At 45.2% G+C, this 21,392-nt stretch overlaps 1 protein-coding gene across 1 annotated transcript in view; it reads left to right on the top strand.

Annotated features, from left to right (window-relative positions):
- The window catches only part of LOC106578039 (5-hydroxytryptamine receptor 2C), a 256,500-nt gene that overhangs the window by 186,101 nt on the left and 49,007 nt on the right, over positions 1-21,392 (top strand). The window contains exons 2-4 of the mRNA XM_045701585.2: positions 11,364-11,493; positions 17,565-18,368; positions 18,643-18,838. Coding sequence (XP_045557541.2) covers positions 18,150-18,368; positions 18,643-18,838 — 415 coding nt within the window. The 5' untranslated portion in view covers positions 11,364-11,493; positions 17,565-18,149. The remainder of the gene's footprint in view (positions 1-11,363; positions 11,494-17,564; positions 18,369-18,642; positions 18,839-21,392) is intronic.

Here is a 21,392-nt window from a genome sequence, read left to right as displayed (position 1 = left end):
GTTCGACGTACTGCAAAATTCCCTAAAATGACATTGGAGGTGGCTTATGGTATAGAAATCAACATTCAATTCTCTGACAACAGCTCTGGTGGACATTCCTGCGGTCAGCATGCCAGTTGCACGCTCCGTCAAAAATGTAGGCATCTGTGGCATTGTGTTTTGTGTCCCCAGCCCAAGGTGCACCTGTGTAATGATCATGCTGTTTAATCAGCTTCTTGATATGCCACACCTGTCAGGTGGATGGATTATATGGGAAAAGCAGAAATTCTCTCTAACAGGGATGTAAACACATTTGTGCACCAAGTTTGAGGTAAAAAAAATGCTTTTTGTGCGTATAGAACATTTTCTGGGATCTTTTATTTCAGCTCATGAAAGATGGGACCAACACCTTACATGTTGCGTTTATATTTTTGTTCAGTGTATATTGAGTATAACAGAGAACTAGTTGTACAGCAGTAAAACTGCTCCCAGAGCTGTGGCTGTATAGGACCAGGACTCATAACCACAAAGCATCTCAGAGCAGGAGTGCTGATCTAGGATCAACGTTATTCATTATGATTTAAAAGTGAAAACTGATCCTAGACCAGCACTCCTTGATGTGTAATCCCCCCCCCCCCCCCCCATTCCCCTTTCCTTTTTGCTGAGAGTTTTTAGTCGGCGCTGAAATGTTTTTTGGGGCATACAGCTGGTTGTGGGTGAAATAACAAGATTATGTTATAATACTGTTATTGCATCAAATGACTGATGGGGGTTCTTATAACTATATGTATGTGACCCGTTTCAGGAAACTAGGCGTATGTCGCAAGTCACAATTTCACAGGAGAGCCATTTGAACGTAAATGTAACGGTCGTCATATGAAGTGGACCAAGGCGCAGCGGGTTGAGTGCTCATTTTAACTTTTATTTGAACACTGAAAAAACAAAACAAGAAAACGAACGAACGCACAGTAATGCAGGCTACACACAGCTATGCAAAAAACTACTTCCCACAAACCACAAGTGAAAAAAAGGGCTACCTAAGTATGACTCCCAATCAGCAACAACGATGTACAGCTGTTCCTGATTGAGAGCCATACCAGGCCAACAAAGAAATACACAACCTAGAAAATCATAGAAATACAAAACCAGAACAATACCGAAAAACCACTACAACACAAAACAAACACACCCCTCTTACATAATAACATACCAAATAAACCCCGAAACACTCTAAACAAACACCCCCTGCCACATCCTGACCAAACTATAATAACAAATAACCCCTTTACTGGTCAGAACGTGACAGTAAAAGAAAAATGTTTAACACCGCTGTACGTTGCTGCTACTATTTATCCTGCTGCTCAGCCACTTTACCCCTGATTGTACACACAACTACCTCGTCTATCACTGATATCGTTCTTGATATTGTTCTTGTACATACTGCATATTATTTTGTTTATACTGACACTATTTCTGATATTGCTACTATGTAAGTAACCATTTGGCTGTTCTATTTACACCTTCTGTAGAGATCCATCCACTTAGCTAAATATTGCTATATAAAACTAATATTCTTATGTGTTGTCGTAAAACATGATCTTTTGACATACCACAACAATATCATGTGACCGTATCATGTGACCACCACATAAATATATGGCGCATGCATCTGTTTATGTACTGTACATGTGCACCTCACTCAGATTTCTACTCAGGGTGCATGGACTTGACTTATGTATGGAATACTATGTGATAAGTGTGTGTGTAACAGTATATAAAGTATTTTAATGTTGTGTGAAGGCATTTGGGCAGTGGTGTAAAGTACTTCAGTAAAAATACTTTAAAGTACTACTTAAGTATTTTTGGGGGGTATCTGCACATTACTTGACTATTTATATTTTTGGAAACTTTTACTTCACCACATTCTGAAAGACAATAATGTACTTTTTACTCCATACATTTTCCCTGACACCCAAAAGTACTTGTTAGATTTTGACAGGAAAATTGTCTAATTCACACACTTATCAAGAGAACATCCCTGGTCATCCCTACTGCCTCTGATCTGGCAGACTCACTAAACACAAATGCTTCATTTGTAAATGATGTCTGAGTGTTGGAGCATGCCCCTGGCTATCTGTAAATGATGTCTGAGTGTTGGAGTGTTCCCCTGGCTATCTGTAAATGATGTCTGAGTGTTGGAGTGTTCCCCTGGCTATCTGTAAATGATGTCTGAGTGTTGGAGTGTTCCCCTGGCTATCTGTAAATGATGTCTGAGTGTTGGAGCGTGCCCCTGGCTATCTGTAAATGATGTCTGAGTGTTGGAGTGTGCCCCTGGCTATCTGTAAATGATGTCTGAGTGTTGGAGTGTTCCCCTGGCTATCTGTAAATGATGTCTGAGTGTTGGAGTGTGTCCCTGGCTATCTGTAAATGATGTCTGAGTGTTGTAGTGTGCCCCTGGCTATCTGTAAATGATGTCTGAGTGTTGGAGTGTTCCCCTGGCTATCTGTAAATGATGTCTGAGTGTTGGAGCGTGCCCCTGGCTATCTGTAAATGATGTCTGAGTGTTGGAGTGTGCCCCTGGCTATCTGTAAATGATGTCTGAGTGTTGGAGTGTTCCCCTGGCTATCTGTAAATGATGTCTGAGTGTTGGAGTGTGCCCCTGGCTATCTGTAAATGATGTCTGAGTGTTGGAGCGTGCCCCTGGCTATCTGTAAATGATGTCTGAGTGTTGGAGTGTTCCCCTGGCTATCTGTAAATGATGTCTGAGTGTTGGAGTGTTCCCCTGGCTATCTGTAAATGATGTCTGAGTGTTGGAGTGTGCCCCTGGCTATCTGTAAATGATGTCTGAGTGTTGGAGTGTGGCCCTGGCTATCCGTCAATAAAACATTTTTATTTATTTATTGGGCAATCTGGTTTAATATAACAAATTTGAAATGATTTATACTTCTACTTTTGATACTTGAGACTTTTACTCAAGTAGTATTATACTGGGTGACTTTTACTTCCGTCATTTTCTATTAAAGTATCTTTACATTTACAAGTATGACATACTTTTCCCACCACTGGATGTGGCTGGGGCTTATAGCATTTCTTTCACATGACCCATCAATTTAGACAAGTCTGTCTGGGTACGCATCATCTAATAATTAGAACATATTTTTATCTGGACACTTTCTGTTTTCCTGGTATTTTTCCTTACTATAGGCTACTACTTTTATGACTTTTAGTCTTAATCTTTACTACACTACTCACTGTTTAGCACATTACCTCACATGTGAATACTTAAATGGATAGGTAGGACTGGTTTAAGAGGGAACAATGCTGAATGGGTGTAGACAAAGGAGAGCTCTGCAGTAGGTACCAAAACATTCAATGACCCTTTTCTCAAAAGTCAGTTCACAAGTTAATCAACTTTCAAAGCAGAATTACTTTCCCATTGTTCCACAAAAATGCAGTGTATGATGTACCATTTTGTAGCTCTGAGTCTCTACTTTTTACCAATGTAAAAAACACAATTGTCTGTGATTGCTACATAAGACTGAATCCAGGTGGTTAGTCACATATTGTGTCTGTGTGAATTGAATTGGGCCTCTGGAGCTCAATGCTGACAGTTGATTTACGATGCCTTATGCCACATTCCATTCATGTGAGGGAGATGGCTCTGGTTTGACTGGAAGGTACCAGGGAGAGATGGTTCTGGTTTGACTGGAAGGTACCAGGGAGAGATGGCTCTGGTTTGACTGGAAGGTACCAGGGAGAGATGCTCTGGTTTGAATGGAAGGTACCAGGGAGAGATGCTCTGGTTTGACTGGAAGGTACCAGGGAGAGATGCTCTGGTTTGAATGGAAGGTACCAGGGAGAGATGGCTCTGGTTTGACTGGAAGGTACCAGGGAGAGATGCTCTGGTTTGAATGGAAGGTACCAGGGAGAGATGCTCTGGTTTGACTGGAAGGTACCAGGGAGAGATGCTCTGGTTTGAATGGAAGGTACCAGGGAGAGATGCTCTGGTTTGACTGGAAGGTACCAGGGAGAGATGCTCTGGTTTGAATGGAAGGTACCAGGGAGAGATGGCTCTGGTTTGACTGGAAGGTACCAGGGAGAGATGCTCTGGTTTGAATGGAAGGTACCAGGGAGAGATGCTCTGGTTTGACTGGAAGGTACCAGGGAGAGATGCTCTGGTTTGAATGGAAGGTACCAGGGAGAGATGCTCTGGTTTGACTGGAAGGTACCAGGGAGAGATGCTCTGGTTTGACTGGAAGGTACCAGGGAGAGATGCTCTGGTTTGAATGGAAGGTACCAGGGAGAGATGGCTCTGGTTTGACTGGAAGGTACCAGGGAGAGATGCTCTGGTTTGAATGGAAGGTACCAGGGAGAGATGCTCTGGTTTGACTGGAAGGTACCAGGGAGAGATGCTCTGGTTTGAATGGAAGGTACCAGGGAGAGATGGCTCTGGTTTGACTGGAAGGTACCAGGGAGAGATGCTCTGGTTTGAATGGAAGGTACCAGGGAGAGATGGCTCTGGTTTGACTGGAAGGTACCAGGGAGAGATGGCTCTGGTTTGACTGGAAGGTACCAGGGAGAGATGGCTCTGGTTTGACTGGAAGGTACCAGGGAGAGATGCTCTGGTTTGACTGGAAGGTACCAGGGAGAGATGCTCTGGTTTGACTGGAAGGTACCAGGGAGAGATGGCATCGGTTTGACTGGAAGGTACCAGGGAGAGATGGCATCGGTTTGACTGGAAGGTACCAGGGAGAGATGCTCTGGTTTGACTGGAAGGTACCAGGGAGAGATGCTCTGGTTTGAATGGAAGGTACCAGGGAGAGATGCTCTGGTTTGACTGGAAGGTACCAGGGAGAGATGCTCTGGTTTGACTGGAAGGTACCAGGGAGAGATGCTCCGGTTTGACTGGAAGGTACCAGGGAGAGATGGCTCTGGTTTGAATGGAAGGTACCAGGGAGAGATGCTCTGGTTTGAATGGAAGGTACCAGGGAGAGATGGCTCTGGTTTGACTGGAAGGTACCAGGGAGAGATGGCTTCGGTTTGAATGGAAGGTACCAGGGAGAGATGCTCTGGTTTGAATGGAAGGTACCAGGGAGAGATGCTCTGGTTTGAATGGAAGGTACCAGGGAGAGATGGCTCTGGTTTGACTGGAAGGTACCAGGGAGAGATGCTCTGGTTTGAATGGAAGGTACCAGGGAGAGATGCTCTGGTTTGACTGGAAGGTACCAGGGAGAGATGGCTCTGGTTTGAATGGAAGGTACCAGGGAGAGATGGCTCTGGTTTGACTGGAAGGTACCAGGGAGAGATGCTCTGGTTTGACTGGAAGGTACCAGGGAGAGATGGCTCTGGTTTGAATGGAAGGTACCAGGGAGAGATGGCATCGGTTTGACTGGAAGGTACCAGGGACACATGGCTTCGGGGTTGACTGGAAGGTACCAGGGACACATGGCTTCGGGGTTGACTGGAAGGTACCAGGGACACATGGCTTCGGGGTTGACTGGAAGGTACCAGGGAGAGATGGCTCTGGTTTGACTGGAAGGTACCAGGGAGAGATGGCTCTGGTTTGACTGGAAGGTACCAGGGAGAGATGGCTCTGGTTTGACTGGAAGGTACCAGGGAGAGATGCTCTGGTTTAACTGGAAGGTACCAGGGAGAGATGGCATCGGTTTGACTGGAAGGTACCAGGGAGACATGGCATCGGTTTGACTGGAAGGTACCAGGGAGAGATGCTCTGGTTTGACTGGAAGGTACCAGGGAGACATGCTCTGGTTTAACTGGAAGGTACCAGGGAGACATGGCATCGGTTTGACTGGAAGGTACCAGGGAGAGATGGCTCTGGTTTGAATGGAAGGTACCAGGGAGAGATGCTCTGGTTTGACTGGAAGGTACCAGGGAGAGATGCTCTGGTTTGACTGGAAGGTACCAGGGAGACATGGCTTCGGTTTGACTGGAAGGTACCAGGGAGAGATGGCTTCGGTTTGACTGGAAGGTACCAGGGAGACATGGCTTCGGTTTGACTGGAAGGTACCAGGGACACATGGCTTCGGGGTTGACTGGAAGGTACCAGGTAGAGATGGCTCGGGTATGGGTTTCTACAAAATGAGAACAGTCTTGAATTATTAGTATGAATCATTATTATGTTTCATACAAATCCTAACCTTGTGACCCATTCCATACATCTGTTGTTTGTCATGAACATTCAGGAGGATGTACTTGTCTATAAACTGCTGTGGCTCAAATCCACTCGTTGGGCAACGAATCATCTAGGGGTGGGTCGTCAACCAGCTTCATTATTGCAATAATTAATCAATGCTATTAATAAGTTGTGAACAAAGTAATATCCTGATTGGTGATTGACCTTGTCTCTCCTCATTATTGATTGGAATTTCCACGACACACTACGCACGGCTAACACTGCACCAGTAGTATTACTAGTTCTTCATGTAGATTGTATTACTGTTCTCTCTCTGAGGAGTCCTTATCAGAGAGAGGACAACCTCTCGCACTTGTCTGTGTGTGTGTGTGTGTGTGTGTGTGTGTGTGTGTGTGTGTGTGTGTGTGTGTGTGTGTGTCTGTGTGTTGTGTTCTTCTCTTATGTACGAGATAGGGTAGCAGATTAAACAACATAATATCCCTGAGGTCACCAACATTAATGGTCTCTCCATCATCTCCCTCTCTCTTTCTCTCTCTCTCCCTTGCTCTCTTTTTTGTCTCTCTCTCTCTTTCTTTCGCTCTCTCTCTCCATCACATGGTGGTGTAGATGTTGTTTACGCTGATAATGGCTCTTGTTCTCTCTCTGCCTTTCATTCTCTTCCTCTGGTCTCTCTTCTCTCTCTGTTCTCTCTCTTTTCTCTCCTCCTCTCAGTTCTTTCTTCCTCTCTGATCTCTCTCTCTCTTTCTCTGTTCTCTTTGTTCTTTCTGTTCTTTCTTCCTCTCGGGTTCTCTCTCTCTCTTTCTCTGTTCTCTTTGTTCTTTCTGTTCTTTCTTCCTCTCGGGTTCTCTCTCTGTTCTCTCTCTGTTCTCTCTCTCTCTGTTCTCTCTCTGTTCTCTCTCTGTTCTCTCTCTGTTCTTTCTCTCTGTTCTCTCTCTCTCTGTTCTCTCTCTGTTCTCTCTCTGTTCTCTCTCTGTTCTCAAATTCAAATTCAAGCTGCTTTATTGCTTCTTTCTCTCTGTTTTCTCTCTCTCTGTTCTCTCTGTTCTCTCGGTTCTCTCTCTCTGTTCTCTCTATTCTCTCTCTCTGTTCTCTCTCTTTGTTCTCTCTCTCTGTTCTCTCTCTGTTCTCTCTATTCTCTCTCTCTGTTCTCTCTCTTTGTTCTCTCTCTCTGTTCTCTCTCTGTTCTCTCTCTGCTCTCTGTTCTCTCTCTGTTCTCTCTCTGCTCTCTGTTCTCTCTCTGTTTTCTCTATTCTCTCTCTATTCTCTCTCTGTTCTCTCTCTGTAACTGTTCTCTCTCTATTCTCTCTCTATTCTCTCTCTGTTCTCTCTCTGTAACTGTTCTCTCTGTGTTCTCTCCCTCTCTTTTTCCTCTTCCTCTCTTTACCTCTGTTCTTTCTCTCTCTGTTCTCTCTGTTCTTTCTCTCTCTGTTCTCTCTCTGTTCTCTCTCTGTTCTCTCTCTGTTCTCTCTCTGTTCTCTCTCTGTTCTCTCTCTGTTTTCTCTATTCTCTCTCTATTCTCTCTCTGTTCTCTCTCTGTAACTGTTCTCTCTCTGTTCTCTCCCTCTCTTTTTCCTCTTCCTCTCTTTTCTCTCTTCTTATGTTCTGTCTCTCTCCATTCTCTCTGTTCTCTCTGTTCTCTCTCTGTTCCCTCTGTTCTCTCTCTCTGTTCCCTCTGTTCTCTCTCTCTGTTCCCTCTGTTCTCTCTCTCTGTTCCCTCTGTTCTCTCTCTCTGTTCCCTCTGTTCTCTCTCTCTGTTCTCTCTGTCCTTTTTCCTCTCTGTTCTTTCTCTCTGTTCTCTCTCTTGGTTCTCTCTACCTCTCTTTTCTTTCTCCCTTTCTGTTCTGTCTTTTTCTGTTCTCGCTCTCTGTTCTCTCTGTTCTTTCTGTTCTATCTCTATTCTCTCTGTTCTCTCTCTGTTCCATCTGTTCTCTCTCTGTTCTCTCTGTTCCCTCTGTTCTCTCTCTGTTCTCTCTGTTCCATCTCTATTTTCTGTTCATTCTCTTTCTGTTCTTTTCCTCTCTGTTCTCTTCCTATATGTTTTCTCTGTTCTATCTTTATTCTCTCTGTTCTCTTCTTCTCTGTTCTCTCTGTACTCTCTCTGTTCTATTTCTCTGTACTCTCTCTCTCTGTTCTCTTCTTCTCTGTTCTCTCTGTACTCTCTCTGTTCTATTTCTCTGTACTCTCTCTCTCTGTTCTCTTCTTCTCTGTTCTCTCTCTGTTCTCTTCCTATATGTTTTCTCTGTTCTATCTTTATTCTCTCTGTTCTCTTCTTCTCTGTTCTCTCTGTACTCTCTCTGTTCTATTTCTCTGTACTCTCTCTCTCTGTTCTCTTCTTCTCTGTTCTCTCTGTACTCTCTCTGTTCTATTTCTCTGTACTCTCTCTCTCTGTTCTCTTCTTCTCTGTTCTCTCTGTACTCTCTCTGTTCTATTTCTCTGTACTCTCTCTCTCTGTTCTCTTCTTCTCTGTTCTCTCTCTGTTCTCTTCCTATATGTTTTCTCTGTTCTATCTTTATTCTCTCTGTTCTCTTCTTCTCTGTTCTCTCTGTACTCTCTCTGTTCTATTTCTCTGTACTCTCTCTCTCTGTTCTCTTCTTCTCTGTTCTCTCTGTACTCTCTCTGTTCTATTTCTCTGTACTCTCTCTCTCTGTTCTCTTCTTCTCTGTTCTCTCTGTACTCTCTCTGTTCTATTTCTCTGTACTCTCTCTCTCTGTTCTCTTCTTCTCTGTTCTCTCTCTGTTCTCTTCCTATATGTTTTCTCTGTTCTATCTTTATTCTCTTTGTTCTCTTCCTCTCTGTTCTCTCTGTACTCTCTCTGTTCTATTTCTCTGTACTCTCTCTCTCTGTTCTCTTCTTCTCTGTTCTCTCTCTGTTCTCTTCCTATATGTTTTCTCTGTTCTATCTTTATTCTCTTTGTTCTCTTCCTCTCTGTTCTCTCTGTACTCTCTCTGTTCTATTTCTCTGTACTCTCTCTCTCTGTTCTCTTCTTCTCTCTTCCTCTCTATTCTCTCTATTCTCTCTCTGTTCTCTCTCTATTCTCTCTATTCTCTCTCTGTTCTCTCTCTATTCTCTCTGTTCTCTCTCTGTTCTCTCTGTTCTCTCTGTTCTCTCTGTACTCTCTCTGTTCTATTTCTCTGTACTCTCTCTCTCTGTTCTCTTCTTCTCTCTTCCTCTCTATTCTCTCTGTTCTCTCTCTGTTCTCTCTCTATTGTCTCTGTTCTCTCTCTGTTCTCTCTGTTCTCTCTCTCTCTCCCTCTAACACCATAAATCCATCTATTTTATTCCTGAAAGAGTGAAAGCCATCTGTTCTCTCTCTCCATAACTCCATCTACGTTATTCCTGTAAGGGTGAAAATCATCTGTTCTAGAAACCCATTAAGCCCACAGTGTGTAAATAGATGGATGAACATACTATTGTGTGTGTGTATGTGTGTTTGTGTGTGTTTGTGTGTGTGTCTGTGTGCGTGTTTGTGTGTATGTGTGTTTGCGTGTGTGTGTGTGTGCGTGTGCGTGTGCGTGTGTGTGTGTGTAACAGATGTATAGCGTACTCTCCTTGCGTTGTGTTTTTTTTCCCTAATAAATCACATCAGCCAGCGGTCCCAGTTGAGCATCATTTATTTCTGTTGTTAAATGAGAAACAGCACGGTAGTTGTGCAGGGCTTAATGGTACTGATGGCTGTCGATGACAAAAGCCCTTGCATCACATTTTCATACTGGGTCACAAAATACAAAAATACAATACAAAATATAACATGTGTAAATACCTGTTGTTAAATGAGAAACAGCACGGTAGTTGTGCAGGGCTTAATGGTACTGATGGCTGTCGATGACAAAAGCTGTAGCATGAAGACAACTGTGTTAGCAGTGGGCTTATGTGACCATTACAACGATGTATGCTAGCTAACACTTATCTACAGCAATCATATGCCAAAGCACATCCCAGAAAGCCCCTAAATCCCTAACAGGTACCATATACTCACACATGTATAAATCCGTAACGTACAGCAAACTTGAACACATTGTAAAATATAAAATATAAAACAGTATTCAGAACGTGACCTACCCCTTGCATCACATTTTCATACTGGGAAGACCTGACGTTCGCGATCTCCCCCTATCTGCAAGCGGAGCCAATCACAACACACCTTAGTGTCATCATTTGAACCAACCAATACGAATGCTTGAACATTAAGTACACATTTCTTTAGAGGCAAGTGGAAACATAACCAACCCTGTTACATGTGTGTGTGTGTGTGTGTGTGTGTGTGTGTGTGTGTGTGTGTGTGTGTGTGTGTGTGTGTGTGTGTGCGAGCGAGTGACTGTTGACGTGCATGTGTGAGTGTGTGACTGTATTAACATTCTGTAGAGTTGACTGTTTATGCTCTGGTTAGGATAAAGCTTTATGCTGATATTATAAGGCCTGGCTGCAGCGCTTGTAGACACGTTTAAATATACCGGACGTTCTCACAAGAATGGTAAACTAACAGAAATTCCACGAACTGGGGATTATTTCTAGGAGGTTTATGGTTAGAATTAGTGTTAGATTTAGATTTAGGGTTAGGGGTTAAGGATTAGGTTTAGGTTTAGGAGTTAGGGTTAGGTTTATGGTTAAGGTTAGGTTTAGGAGTTAGGGTTAGGTTTATGGTTAATGGTTAAGGTTAGGTTTAGGAGTTAGGGTTAGGTTTATGGTTAGGTTTAGGAGTTAGGGTTAGGTTTATGGTTAAGGTTAGGTTTAGGAGTTAGGGTTAGGTTTATGGTTAGGTTTAGGAGTTAGGGTTAGGGATAGGTTTATGGTTAGGTTTAGGTTTAGGAGTTAGGGTTAGGTTTATGGATAAGGTTAGGTTCAGGAGTTAGGGTTAGGTTTATGGTTAAGGTTAGGTTTAGGAGTTAGCGTTAGGTTTATGGTTAGGTTTAGGAGTTAGGGTTAGGGTTAGGTTTATGGTTAAGGTTAGGTTTAGGAGTTAGGGTTAGGTTTATGGATAAGGTTAGGTTCAGGAGTTAGGGTTAGGTTTATGGTTAAGGTTAGGTTTAGGAGTTAGGGTTAGGTTTATGGTTAGGTTTAGGAGTTAGGGTTAGGTTTATGGTTAAGGTTAGGTTTAGGAGTTAGGGTTAGGTTTATGGTTAAGGTTAGGGTCTCTTTTTCTCTCTTACCATCTCTCTCCTTCCCTTGCTCCCTCCCTCCCTCCCTCCCTCCCTCCCTCCCTCCCTCCCTCCCTCCCTCCCTCCCTCTCTAGGCAGATGGAAGTTGATCCCACTCTTCGGGGCGGCGGTGAATAAACGAGGGATACTGAAGAGGAAAGAGATAGCAGAGGAGGAAGCTGCAGCAGGTCAAGAGAGCATCATCGATCCGGATGTGGTGGAAACGTAAGTGTTTGTGTGTGTGTGTGTGTGTGTGTGTGTGTGTGTGTGTGTGTGTGTGTGTGTGTGTGTGTGTGTGTGTGTGTGTGTGTGTGTGTGTGTGTGTGTGTGCCTATGCCGGCGATCCAGATGTGGAAACAACCTAAGTGTTTTTTATCGTTACCATTAAACACTGATCTAGGATCAGATTACCTGTCACTCAATATAACCTTGACCATTTGGGTGGGGGGAAATATAGCTGGCCCTGTATCAGTGGTTGGGTGAGGGGGGTAACTTGTTTCTACTCAGTAGCTGAGACCCACTCTAGATACTCACTTGATATGGACTTGTCATTGTACAACCAATGGACAACCAATGGACAACCAATGGACATCCAATGGGCAACCAATGGACAACCAATGGACAACCAACAGACAACCAATGGACAACCAATAGAGGAGCTCAATAGGATGTTCAGGAGACTTGGTATCGCTGAATGGAGGCATCACCACGGTCGCTACACTGTACCAACACAGTATCAAGGAAGAATACGCAAAGTGACACTTCCTCATACGTCCGGGGTCACGTACGGGGTCACGTACGGGGTCACGTCTGGGGTCACGTACGGGGTCACGTCTGGGGTCACGTCTGGGGTCACGTCCGGGGTCACGTACGGGGTCACGTCTGGGGTCACGTCCGGGGTCACGTCCGGGGTCACGTCCGGGGTCACGTCCGGGGTCACGTCCGGGGGCACGTCCGGGGGCACGTCCGGGGTCACGTCCGGGGTCACGTCCGGGGTCACGTACGGGGTCACGTCCGGGGTCACGTCCGGGGGCACGTCCGGGGTCACGTCCGGGGTCACGTCCGGGGTCACGTACGGGGTCACGTCCGGGGTCACGTCCGGGGGCACGTCCAGGGTCACGTCCGGGGGCACGTCCGGGGTCAGGTACGGGGTCACGTCCGGGGTGACGTACGGGGTCACGTACGGGGGCACGTCCGGGGTCACGTCCGGGGTCACGTCCGGGGTCTTATGAATAAGCTTCAAGATTATCATCAACTTCATGAAAACGTTTCAGTCGCTCTGGATAAGAGCGTCTGCTGAATGACTTAAATGTAAATGTAAATGTAGATATAAACTACATTCCTGTTTTGGTTTAGTCATACCCGATGCCTTCCATCAAAATATTTGAAGCTCGAGATTTAAAGACACATTACACAATTACATAATTATATAATAATTGGACTTGTTTACTGTTCTAATTACGTTGGTAACCAGTTTATAATAGCAATAAGGCATCTCGGGGGTTTGTGGTATATGGCCAATATACCATGGCTAAGGGCTGTATCCAGGCTATGCTTCGCGTCGTATACCACCCTTAGCCGTGGTATATTGGTCGTTATACCATACCCCCTCCTTATTGGTTCGTTAGAACCTCCCGCCTAAATGTATTTGGTCGCTACGACGACAGTGAGTCATCACTGAGACAGGAAGGATGAATGACTGTCTGTCATTATGATACAGACATCACACACACACACACACACACACACACACACACACACACACACACACACACACACACACACACACACACACACACAGGATGAATGTGACTGACTGACTGTCATGATACAGACTTCATATTGATAGAGACATCAGACTATCAGTGTGTGACGCTGTCGCAGGAAGAGAGAGAGATAGAGAGAGGGGAGAGGGGGGAGACAGAGAGGGGAGAGGGGGGGAGAGAGATAGAGAGAAGGGGGAGATAGAGAGAGGGGGGAGAGAGAGATAGAGAGAGAGGGGAGAGGGGGAGATAGAGAGAGGGGGTAGAGAGAGATAGAGAGAGAGATAGAGAGAGAGAGGGGAGAGGGGGGAGAGAGAGGGGAGAGGGGGGAGAGAGATGGGGAGAGAGATGGAGAGGGGGAGAGAGATAGAGAGAGGGGAGAGGGGGGATAGAGAGATAGAGAGGGGGGTGGAGCGAGAGAGAAATACACACACAGGGATTAAAATCCAGTGATTAATGATACCATATGAGTCTGATGAATCATGGTCATCATTAAGATACAGTATGACCCCAAGGTTGGCTCTGTCTGTCTCTCTGTCTCTCTGTCTGTCTTTCTGTCTCTCTGTTTCTCTGTCTCTATCTCCCTCTATGGCCCTCTACCTCTCTCCCCCTCTCTGTCTGTCTCTCTGTCTCTCTGTCTGTCTCTCTGTTTCTCTGTCTCTATCTCCCTCTATGGCCCTCTACCTCTCTCCCCCTCTCTGTCTGTCTCTCTGTCTCTCTGTCTCTATCTCCCTCTATGGCCCTCTACCTCTCTCCCCCTCTCTGTCTGTCTCTCTGTCTCTCTGTCTGTCTCTCTGTTTCTCTGTCTCTATCTCCCTCTATGGCCCTCTACCTCTCTCCCCCTCTCTGTCTGTCTCTCTGTTTCTCTGTCTCTATCTCCCTCTATGGCCCTCTACCTCTCTCCCCCTCTCTGTCTGTCTCTCTGTCTCTCTGTCTGTCTCTCTGTTTCTCTGTCTCTATCTCCCTCTATGGCCCTCTACCTCTCTCCCCCTCTCTGTCTGTCTCTCTGTCTCTCTGTCTCTATCTCCCTCTATGGCCCTCTACCTCTCTCCCCCTCTCTCTCTGTCTGTCTCTCTGTCTGTCTCTCCCTCTATGGCCCTCTACCTCTCTCCCCCTCTCTGTCTGTCTCTCTGTCTCTCTGTCTGTCTCTCTGTCTCTATCTCCCTCTATGGCCCTCTACCTCTCTCCCCCTCTCTGTCTGTCTCTCTGTCTCTCTGTCTCTATCTCCCTCTATGGCCCTCTACCTCTCTCCCCCTCTCTGTCTGTCTCTCTGTCTCTCTGTCTGTCTCTCTGTCTCTCTGTCTCTATCTCCCTCTATGGCCCTCTACCTCTCTCCCCCTCTCTGTCTGTCTCTCTGTCTCTCTGTCTGTCTCTCTGTTTCTCTGTCTCTATCTCCCTCTATGGCCCTCTACCTCTCTCCCCCTCTCTGTCTGTCTCTCTGTCTCTCTGTCTCTATCTCCCTCTATGGCCCTCTACCTCTCTCCCCCTCTCTGTCTGTCTCTCTGTCTCTATCTCCCTCTATGGCCCTCTACCTCTCTCCCCCTCTCTGTCTGTCTCTCTGTCTCTCTGTCTCTATCTCCCTCTATGGCCCTCTACCTCTCTCCCCCTCTCTGTCTGTCTCTCTGTCTCTCTGTCTCTATCTCCCTCTATGGCCCTCTACCTCTCTCCCTCTCTCTCCCTCTCTCTCTTTCTCTGTCTCTATGACTCCATATCTCTCTCTCCCCCCTTTCTTTGTCTCTTTCTGTTTAGTTTTGTTCCCTTCTTATCTATTTCATTTAATATATATCTTAAATAGCCGCATTTTCATGACTTTGACAATGCAAATATGAGGCGTATTCTTAGCCTGCTAAACAAGGAAGTTAAGTTAAATTCACGTCACTTGCACATCGTATAACTATAATACAGTTGGTAGATCTCTTCCTGTTTAGTTGTGTTCCTTTCTTATCTACAGCATGTTTGTCTCCTTGTCTCTGTCTCTCTCTCCAAGAGTGTGCAAAGCTGTCATCAAGGCAAAGGGTGGCTACTTTGAAGAATCTCAAACATACTTTGATTTGATTAACACTTTTTTGGTTACTACATGATTCCATATGTGTTATTCCATAGTTTTGATGTCTTCACTATTATTCTACAATGTAGAAAATAGTAAAAATAAAGAAAAACCCTGGAATGAGTAGGTGTGTCCAGACTTTTGACTGCTACTGTAAATCTTGAAAGGTTGTTCTCTTGTTATCTATTTGATCATTTATATCCTGCTGTTTTATAGCCATGTTTACCACCCTGTAGGGCTCTGGCAGTCTGGGACGTATTGTCTGAACAACGCCAGGGCTGCTTCTCAATTTGCGCATTATTCCCTATATAGTGCACTACTTTTGACCACGGCCCATAGGGAAAATGGAAAAGGTTCCATTTGGAATGCAGCCCATATAAGTGTATCCCATTTCATTATTCTAAGCCTCCCGAACTGCATTAGCTTTATAGGCATTCGAGGCTGTAGGCTGTTTATCTCAAGTAAACAGATACACACACACATAAACACACACACAGTCTTGTATAACTTTATTTTATTTGATTTATTTAACCTTTATTTAACAAGGCAAGTCAGTTAACAACAAATTCTTATTTACAATGACAGCCAACCAAAAGGCAAAATGCGTCCTGTGGGGATGGGGGCTAGGATTAAAAATAAATAACAAATAAAATAGAAATATAGGACAAAACACACATCATGACAAGAGAGACAACCCAACACTACATAAAGAGAGACCTAAAACAACAATACAGCAACACAACATGACAACAACATGGTAGTAGCACAAAACATGGTACAAACATTATTGGGCACAGACAACAGCACAAAGGGCAAGAAGGTAGAGACAACAATACATCACACAAAGCAGCCACAACTGTCAGAGTGTCCATGATTGAGTCTTTGAATGAAGAGATTGAAATAAAACTGTCCAGTTTGAGTGTTTGTTGCAGCTCGTTCCAGTCGCTAGCTGCAGCGAACTGAAAAGACAAGCGACCCCAGGGATGTGTGTGCTTTGGGGACCTTTAACAAAATGTGACTGGCAGAAAAGGTATTGTATGTGGAGGATGAGGGCTGCAGTAGATATCTCAGATAGGGGGGAGTGAGGCCTAAGAGGGTTTTATAAATAAGCATCAACCAGTGGGTCTTGCAACGGGTAAACAGAGATGACCAGTTTACAGAGGAGTATAGAGTGCAGTGATATGTCCTATAAGGAACATTGGTGGCAAATCTGATGGCCGAATGGTAAAGAACATCTAGCCGCTCGAGAGCACCCTTTCCTGCCAATCTAGAAATGATGTCTCCGTAATCTAGCATGGGTAGGACGGTCATCTGAATCAGGGTTAGTTTGGCAGCTGGGGTGAAAGAGGAGCGATTACAGTAGAGGAAACCAAGTCTAGATTTAACTTTAGCCTGCAGCTTTGATATGTGCTGAGAGAAGGACAGTGCACCGTCTAGTCATACTCTCAAGTACTTGTATGAGGTGACTACCTCAAGCACTAAACCCTCAGAGGTAGTAATCACACCTGTGGGGAGAAGGACATTCTTCTTACCAAACCACATGACCTTTGTTTTGGAGGTGTTCAGAACAAGGTTAAGGGTATAGAAATCTGGGGAGGGGCCAGCTGAGTATAAGACTGTATCATCTGCATATAAATAGATGAGAGTTTCCTACTGCCTGAGCTATGTTGTTGATGTAAATTGAGAAGAGTGTGAGGCCTAGGATCGAGCCTTGTTGTACTCCCTCGGTGACAGGCAGTGGCTGAGACAGCAGATGTTCTGACTTTATACACTGCACTCTTTGAGAGAGGTTGTTAGCAAACCAGGCCAAAGACCACTCAGAGACACCAATACTCCTTAGCCCACAAGAATGGAATGGTCTACCGTATCAAAAGCTTTGGCCAAGTCAATAAAAATAGCAGCACAACATTGCTTGGAATTAAGGGGAATGGTGACATCATTGAGGACCTTTAAGGTTGCAGTGATACACCTTGTTGGGACACATAATTCAGTCCCATTCAAAATCCTATTTTCCCTAACCATAACCCTGAACTTAATCCTAACCCTAACACTCATTTTAACCTTAACCCTAAACCCCCTAGAAATAGCATTTGACCTTGTGGGGACTAACAACATTTTTGTTTGTTTACTATTCTTGTGGGGACATCTGTCCCCCACAAACATAGTTAAACACGTCCACATACACACATGCACACACACACACACGCACACACAAATGTGCACACACACACACACACACACACACACTGGGGGTGGCAGGTAGCCTAGTTGTTAGAGTGTTGGACTCGTAACTGAAAGCTTGCAAGATCAAATCCCAGAGCTGACAAGGTAAAAAAACTGTCGCTCTGCCGCTGAACAAGGCAGTTAACCCACTGTTCCTAGGCTGTCATTGAAAATAAGGATATATTCATAACTGATTTGCCGAGTTAAATAAAGGTAAAACATGACACACAGTCCAGCTCATTGTTGTTTTCCCTTTTCTCTAGAGCTTTCTAAACATGGAGAACAAGAACCGATGCTTCTTATCTGAAAGAGGAAAGTAACCAACAACGCAACACAAAGGGAAACCATTGACCTTCTAAAGAAGACCTTCCTGGAAAATCCCTTTTCAGAAAACCACAGTGGACTCTTCCTACAGGACTGTGTTGGCCTGCTGAGCTATAGCCTACACTCAGCTTAGGGTCAGGGGCGTTGTCCCCAGAACCATTTGGTGCTCTACTTCAAGAGAACACTACAATCACAATGAACATCAGAGTACTTCCATGTGAACGTTAACTGGAGTCTGGACTGTTCCTTTTGTGACCGTCACGAGACAACACCACAATACTATTTTACCCTCGAACCCAGACCAAGTCAACCCCCAACTCTCTGAATGTCCCGATAGGACTTTCTAAGTGGATAAACTTGGACTATCCACAACTAGACAAGACATTTTAACCCCCAACCAAGCCAATCCCAATTATCCTGATGACCTGTGGGCCTCTGGGTGGGTCCAGAGCCCCCCTCTGGTGGTGACCGGGGTGTAGTCCAGGTCCAGCCAGGACCTCCAGAGCCCAGGGGACCATCCCAGGATGGGAACCCCAGGAGGAGTAGCCCTACTGGGGGGCTTCGGTTCTTCCACCACGCCCTCTCTGGAGATAGGGGGCTGGATGGTCTGGCCAGGGGGGAATAACTCCACCTACCGTGGACTAAACCAGAGTCTACCCTGGGGGGCCGGGGATGGGGGAGCGGACAGCAACCTGTCATTGGGATCACAGGCAGAGGCGGTGTTGCGAGCATTGCCCATGAAGGTCAGACGGTTTAACTTCTGTTTTTTGTATTGTTTTTATTTATCTCTGTTATTAATATTATTATTATTATTATTATGAATTTTTTATGCTGTTGCTACGGAATGTGCTATATATAGAAAAACAATCACTTCAATACCAGGTTAGGTATTTTGAGTGTACTCATTAGTTTACCAGTTATCTGCCATGGTCAAAGGTTCAGATGTTCTATGACTGCTCTAGTCATTCTATTTCTATGGTGCTAGCTATACAAATCAAGTTTGGTTGTATTTTGAAGGAGAAGAACTGGCCAGCGCTTCTCATCCTAGTCATCATCGCGCTGACAGTGGGCGGGAACATCCTAGTGATTCTGGCCGTCTCATTGGAGAAGAAGCTTCAGAATGCTACAAATTTCTTCCTGAGGTCCTTGGCCGTGGCCGACATGCTGGTGGGGATACTGGTGATGCCTATATCACTGATCAACATACTCTATGGTGAGTACGACTACTGTAGTCATAAACCGCTCACCTGACTTTAAAACCCATCAGCCCTTATCTTGGGGGAACTACAGTACCCATAGACATGCTGGTGGGGATACTAATGATGCCTATATTACGGATCTATATATTATATCTCCCATACTCAACTGGCAGGCAGCGGTCCGGATCCGGACCCAGAACCCGGGTCCTGACATTTTTTTAAATAATAATACAAAACATATATATATATATATACTGCTCAAAAAAATAAAGGGAACACTTAAACAACACATCCTAGATCTGAATGAAAGAAATCATCTTATTAAATACTTTTTTCTTTACATAGTTGAATGTGCTGACAACAAAATCACTCAAAAATAATCAATGGAAATCCAATTTATCAACCCATGGAGGTCTGGATTTGGAGTCACACTCAAAATTAAAGTGGAAAACCACACTACAGGCTGATCCAACTTTGATGTAATGTCCTTAAAACAAGTCAAAATGAGGCTCAGTAGTGTGTGTGGCCTCCACGTGCCTGTATGACCTCCCTACAACGCCTGGGCATGCTCCTGATGAGGTGGCGGATGGTCTCCTGAGGGATCTCCTCCCAGACCTGGACTAAAGCATCCGCCAACTCCTGGACAGTCTGTGGTGCAACGTGGCGTTGGTGGATGGAGCGAGGCATGATGTCCCAGATGTGCTCAATTGGATTCAGGTCTGGGGAACGGGCGGGCCAGTCCATAGCATCAATGCCTTCCTCTTGCAGGAACTGCTGACACACTCCAGCCACATGAGGTATAGCATTGTCTTGCATTAGGAGGAACCCAGGGCCAACCGCACCAGCATATGGTCTCACAAGGGGTCTGAGGATCTCATCTCGGTACCTAATGGCAGTCAGGCTACCTCTGGCGAGCACATGGAGGGCTGTGCGGCCCCCCAAAGAAATGCCACCCACACCATGACCACCGCCAAACCGGTCATGCTGGAGGATGTTGCAGGCAGCAGAACGTTCTCCACGGCATCTCCAGACTCTGTCACGTCTGTCACGTGCTCAGTGTGAACCTGCTTTCATCTGTGAAGAGCACAGGGCGCCAGTGGCGAATTTGCCAATTTTGGTGTTCTCTGGCAAATGCCAAACGTCCTGCACAGTGTTGGGCTGTAAGCACAACCCCCACCTGTGGACGTCGGGCCCTCATACCACCCTCATGGAGTCTGTTTCTGACCGTTTGAGCAGACACATGCACATTTGTGGCCTGCTGGAGGTCATTTTGCAGGGCTCTGGCAGTGCTTCTCCTGCTCCTCCTTGCACAAAGGCGGAGGTAGCGCTCCTGCTGCTGGGTTGTTGCCCTCCTACGGCCTCCTCCACGTCTCCTGATGTACTGGCCTGTCTCCTGGTAGCGCCTCCATGCTCTGGACACTACGCTGACAGACACAGCAAACCTTCTTGCCACAGCTCGCATTGATGTGGCATCCTGGATGAGCTGCACTACCTGAGCCACTTGTGTGGGTTGTAGACTCCGTCTCATGCTACCACTAGAGTGAAAGCACCGCCAGCATTCAAAAGTGACGAAAACATCAGCCAGAAAGCATAGGAACTGAGAAGTGCCCACCTGCAGAACCACTCCTTTATTGGGGGTGTCTTGCTAATTGCCTATAATTTCCACCTGTTGTCTATTCCATTTGCACAACAGCATGTGAAATGTATTGTCAATCAGTGTTGCTTCCTAAGTGGACAGTTTGATTTCACAGAAGTGTGATTGACTTGGAGTTACATTGTGTTGTTTAAGTGTTCCCTTTATTTTTTTGAGCAGTGTATATATTTGTTTTTGGGGGGGGGCACTGGGTCGGACTAGAATTGCAGGAAATGAGCTTTAAAACTGCAACATTTTCTCTCCACCAACAAGAGGGGTGTTAACAGTTTGGCGTTCCATGGGTTGTGTGGTGGGGTTTGTTACTACGCCGATAAATGACAATACCCATCTTGACTTTTGACACCTAGGAAGTTTGTGTGACTGGACCTTCTCAAACAGTACTTGAGTATCCCTGTAATATATGGTTAGAAGGACTACAATACCCATAATCCCTGTACTATATGTTAAAGAAGGACTGCAATACCCATAATCCCTGTACTATATGGTAACGGACTACAATACCCATAACCCCTGTACTGTATGATAAAGAAAGACGACAATACCCATAACCCCTGTACTATATGGTAAAGAAGGACTACAATACCCATAACCCCTGTACTGTATGATAAAGAAAGACGACAATACCCATAACCCCTGTACTATATGGTAAAGAAGGACTACAATACCCATAACCCCTGTACTATATGGTAAAGACAGACTACAATACCCATAACCCCTGTACTATATGGTAAAGCAGGACTACAATTCCCATAACCCCCTATCTCACTCATCTGATGGTACATTCACATTGTCCTTTGTCCATCTCATATTTTCCAGTTGGGGGATTTGTAAATGCAAGATGTGTGTGTTGAAGTGCTTTTGAAGTTGGAACAACTCTTCAACCAATGAGATTTTAGTTAGATGGCTAAGCTAAC

Source organism: Salmo salar, chromosome 18 (genome assembly GCF_965601325.2).
Source record: "Salmo salar chromosome 18, fSalSal1, whole genome shotgun sequence".
Taxonomy (NCBI): Eukaryota; Metazoa; Chordata; class Actinopteri; order Salmoniformes; family Salmonidae; genus Salmo; species Salmo salar.
Note: the sequence above shows the minus strand (reverse complement) of the source record. Positions and strands in the feature narration are given on the sequence as shown.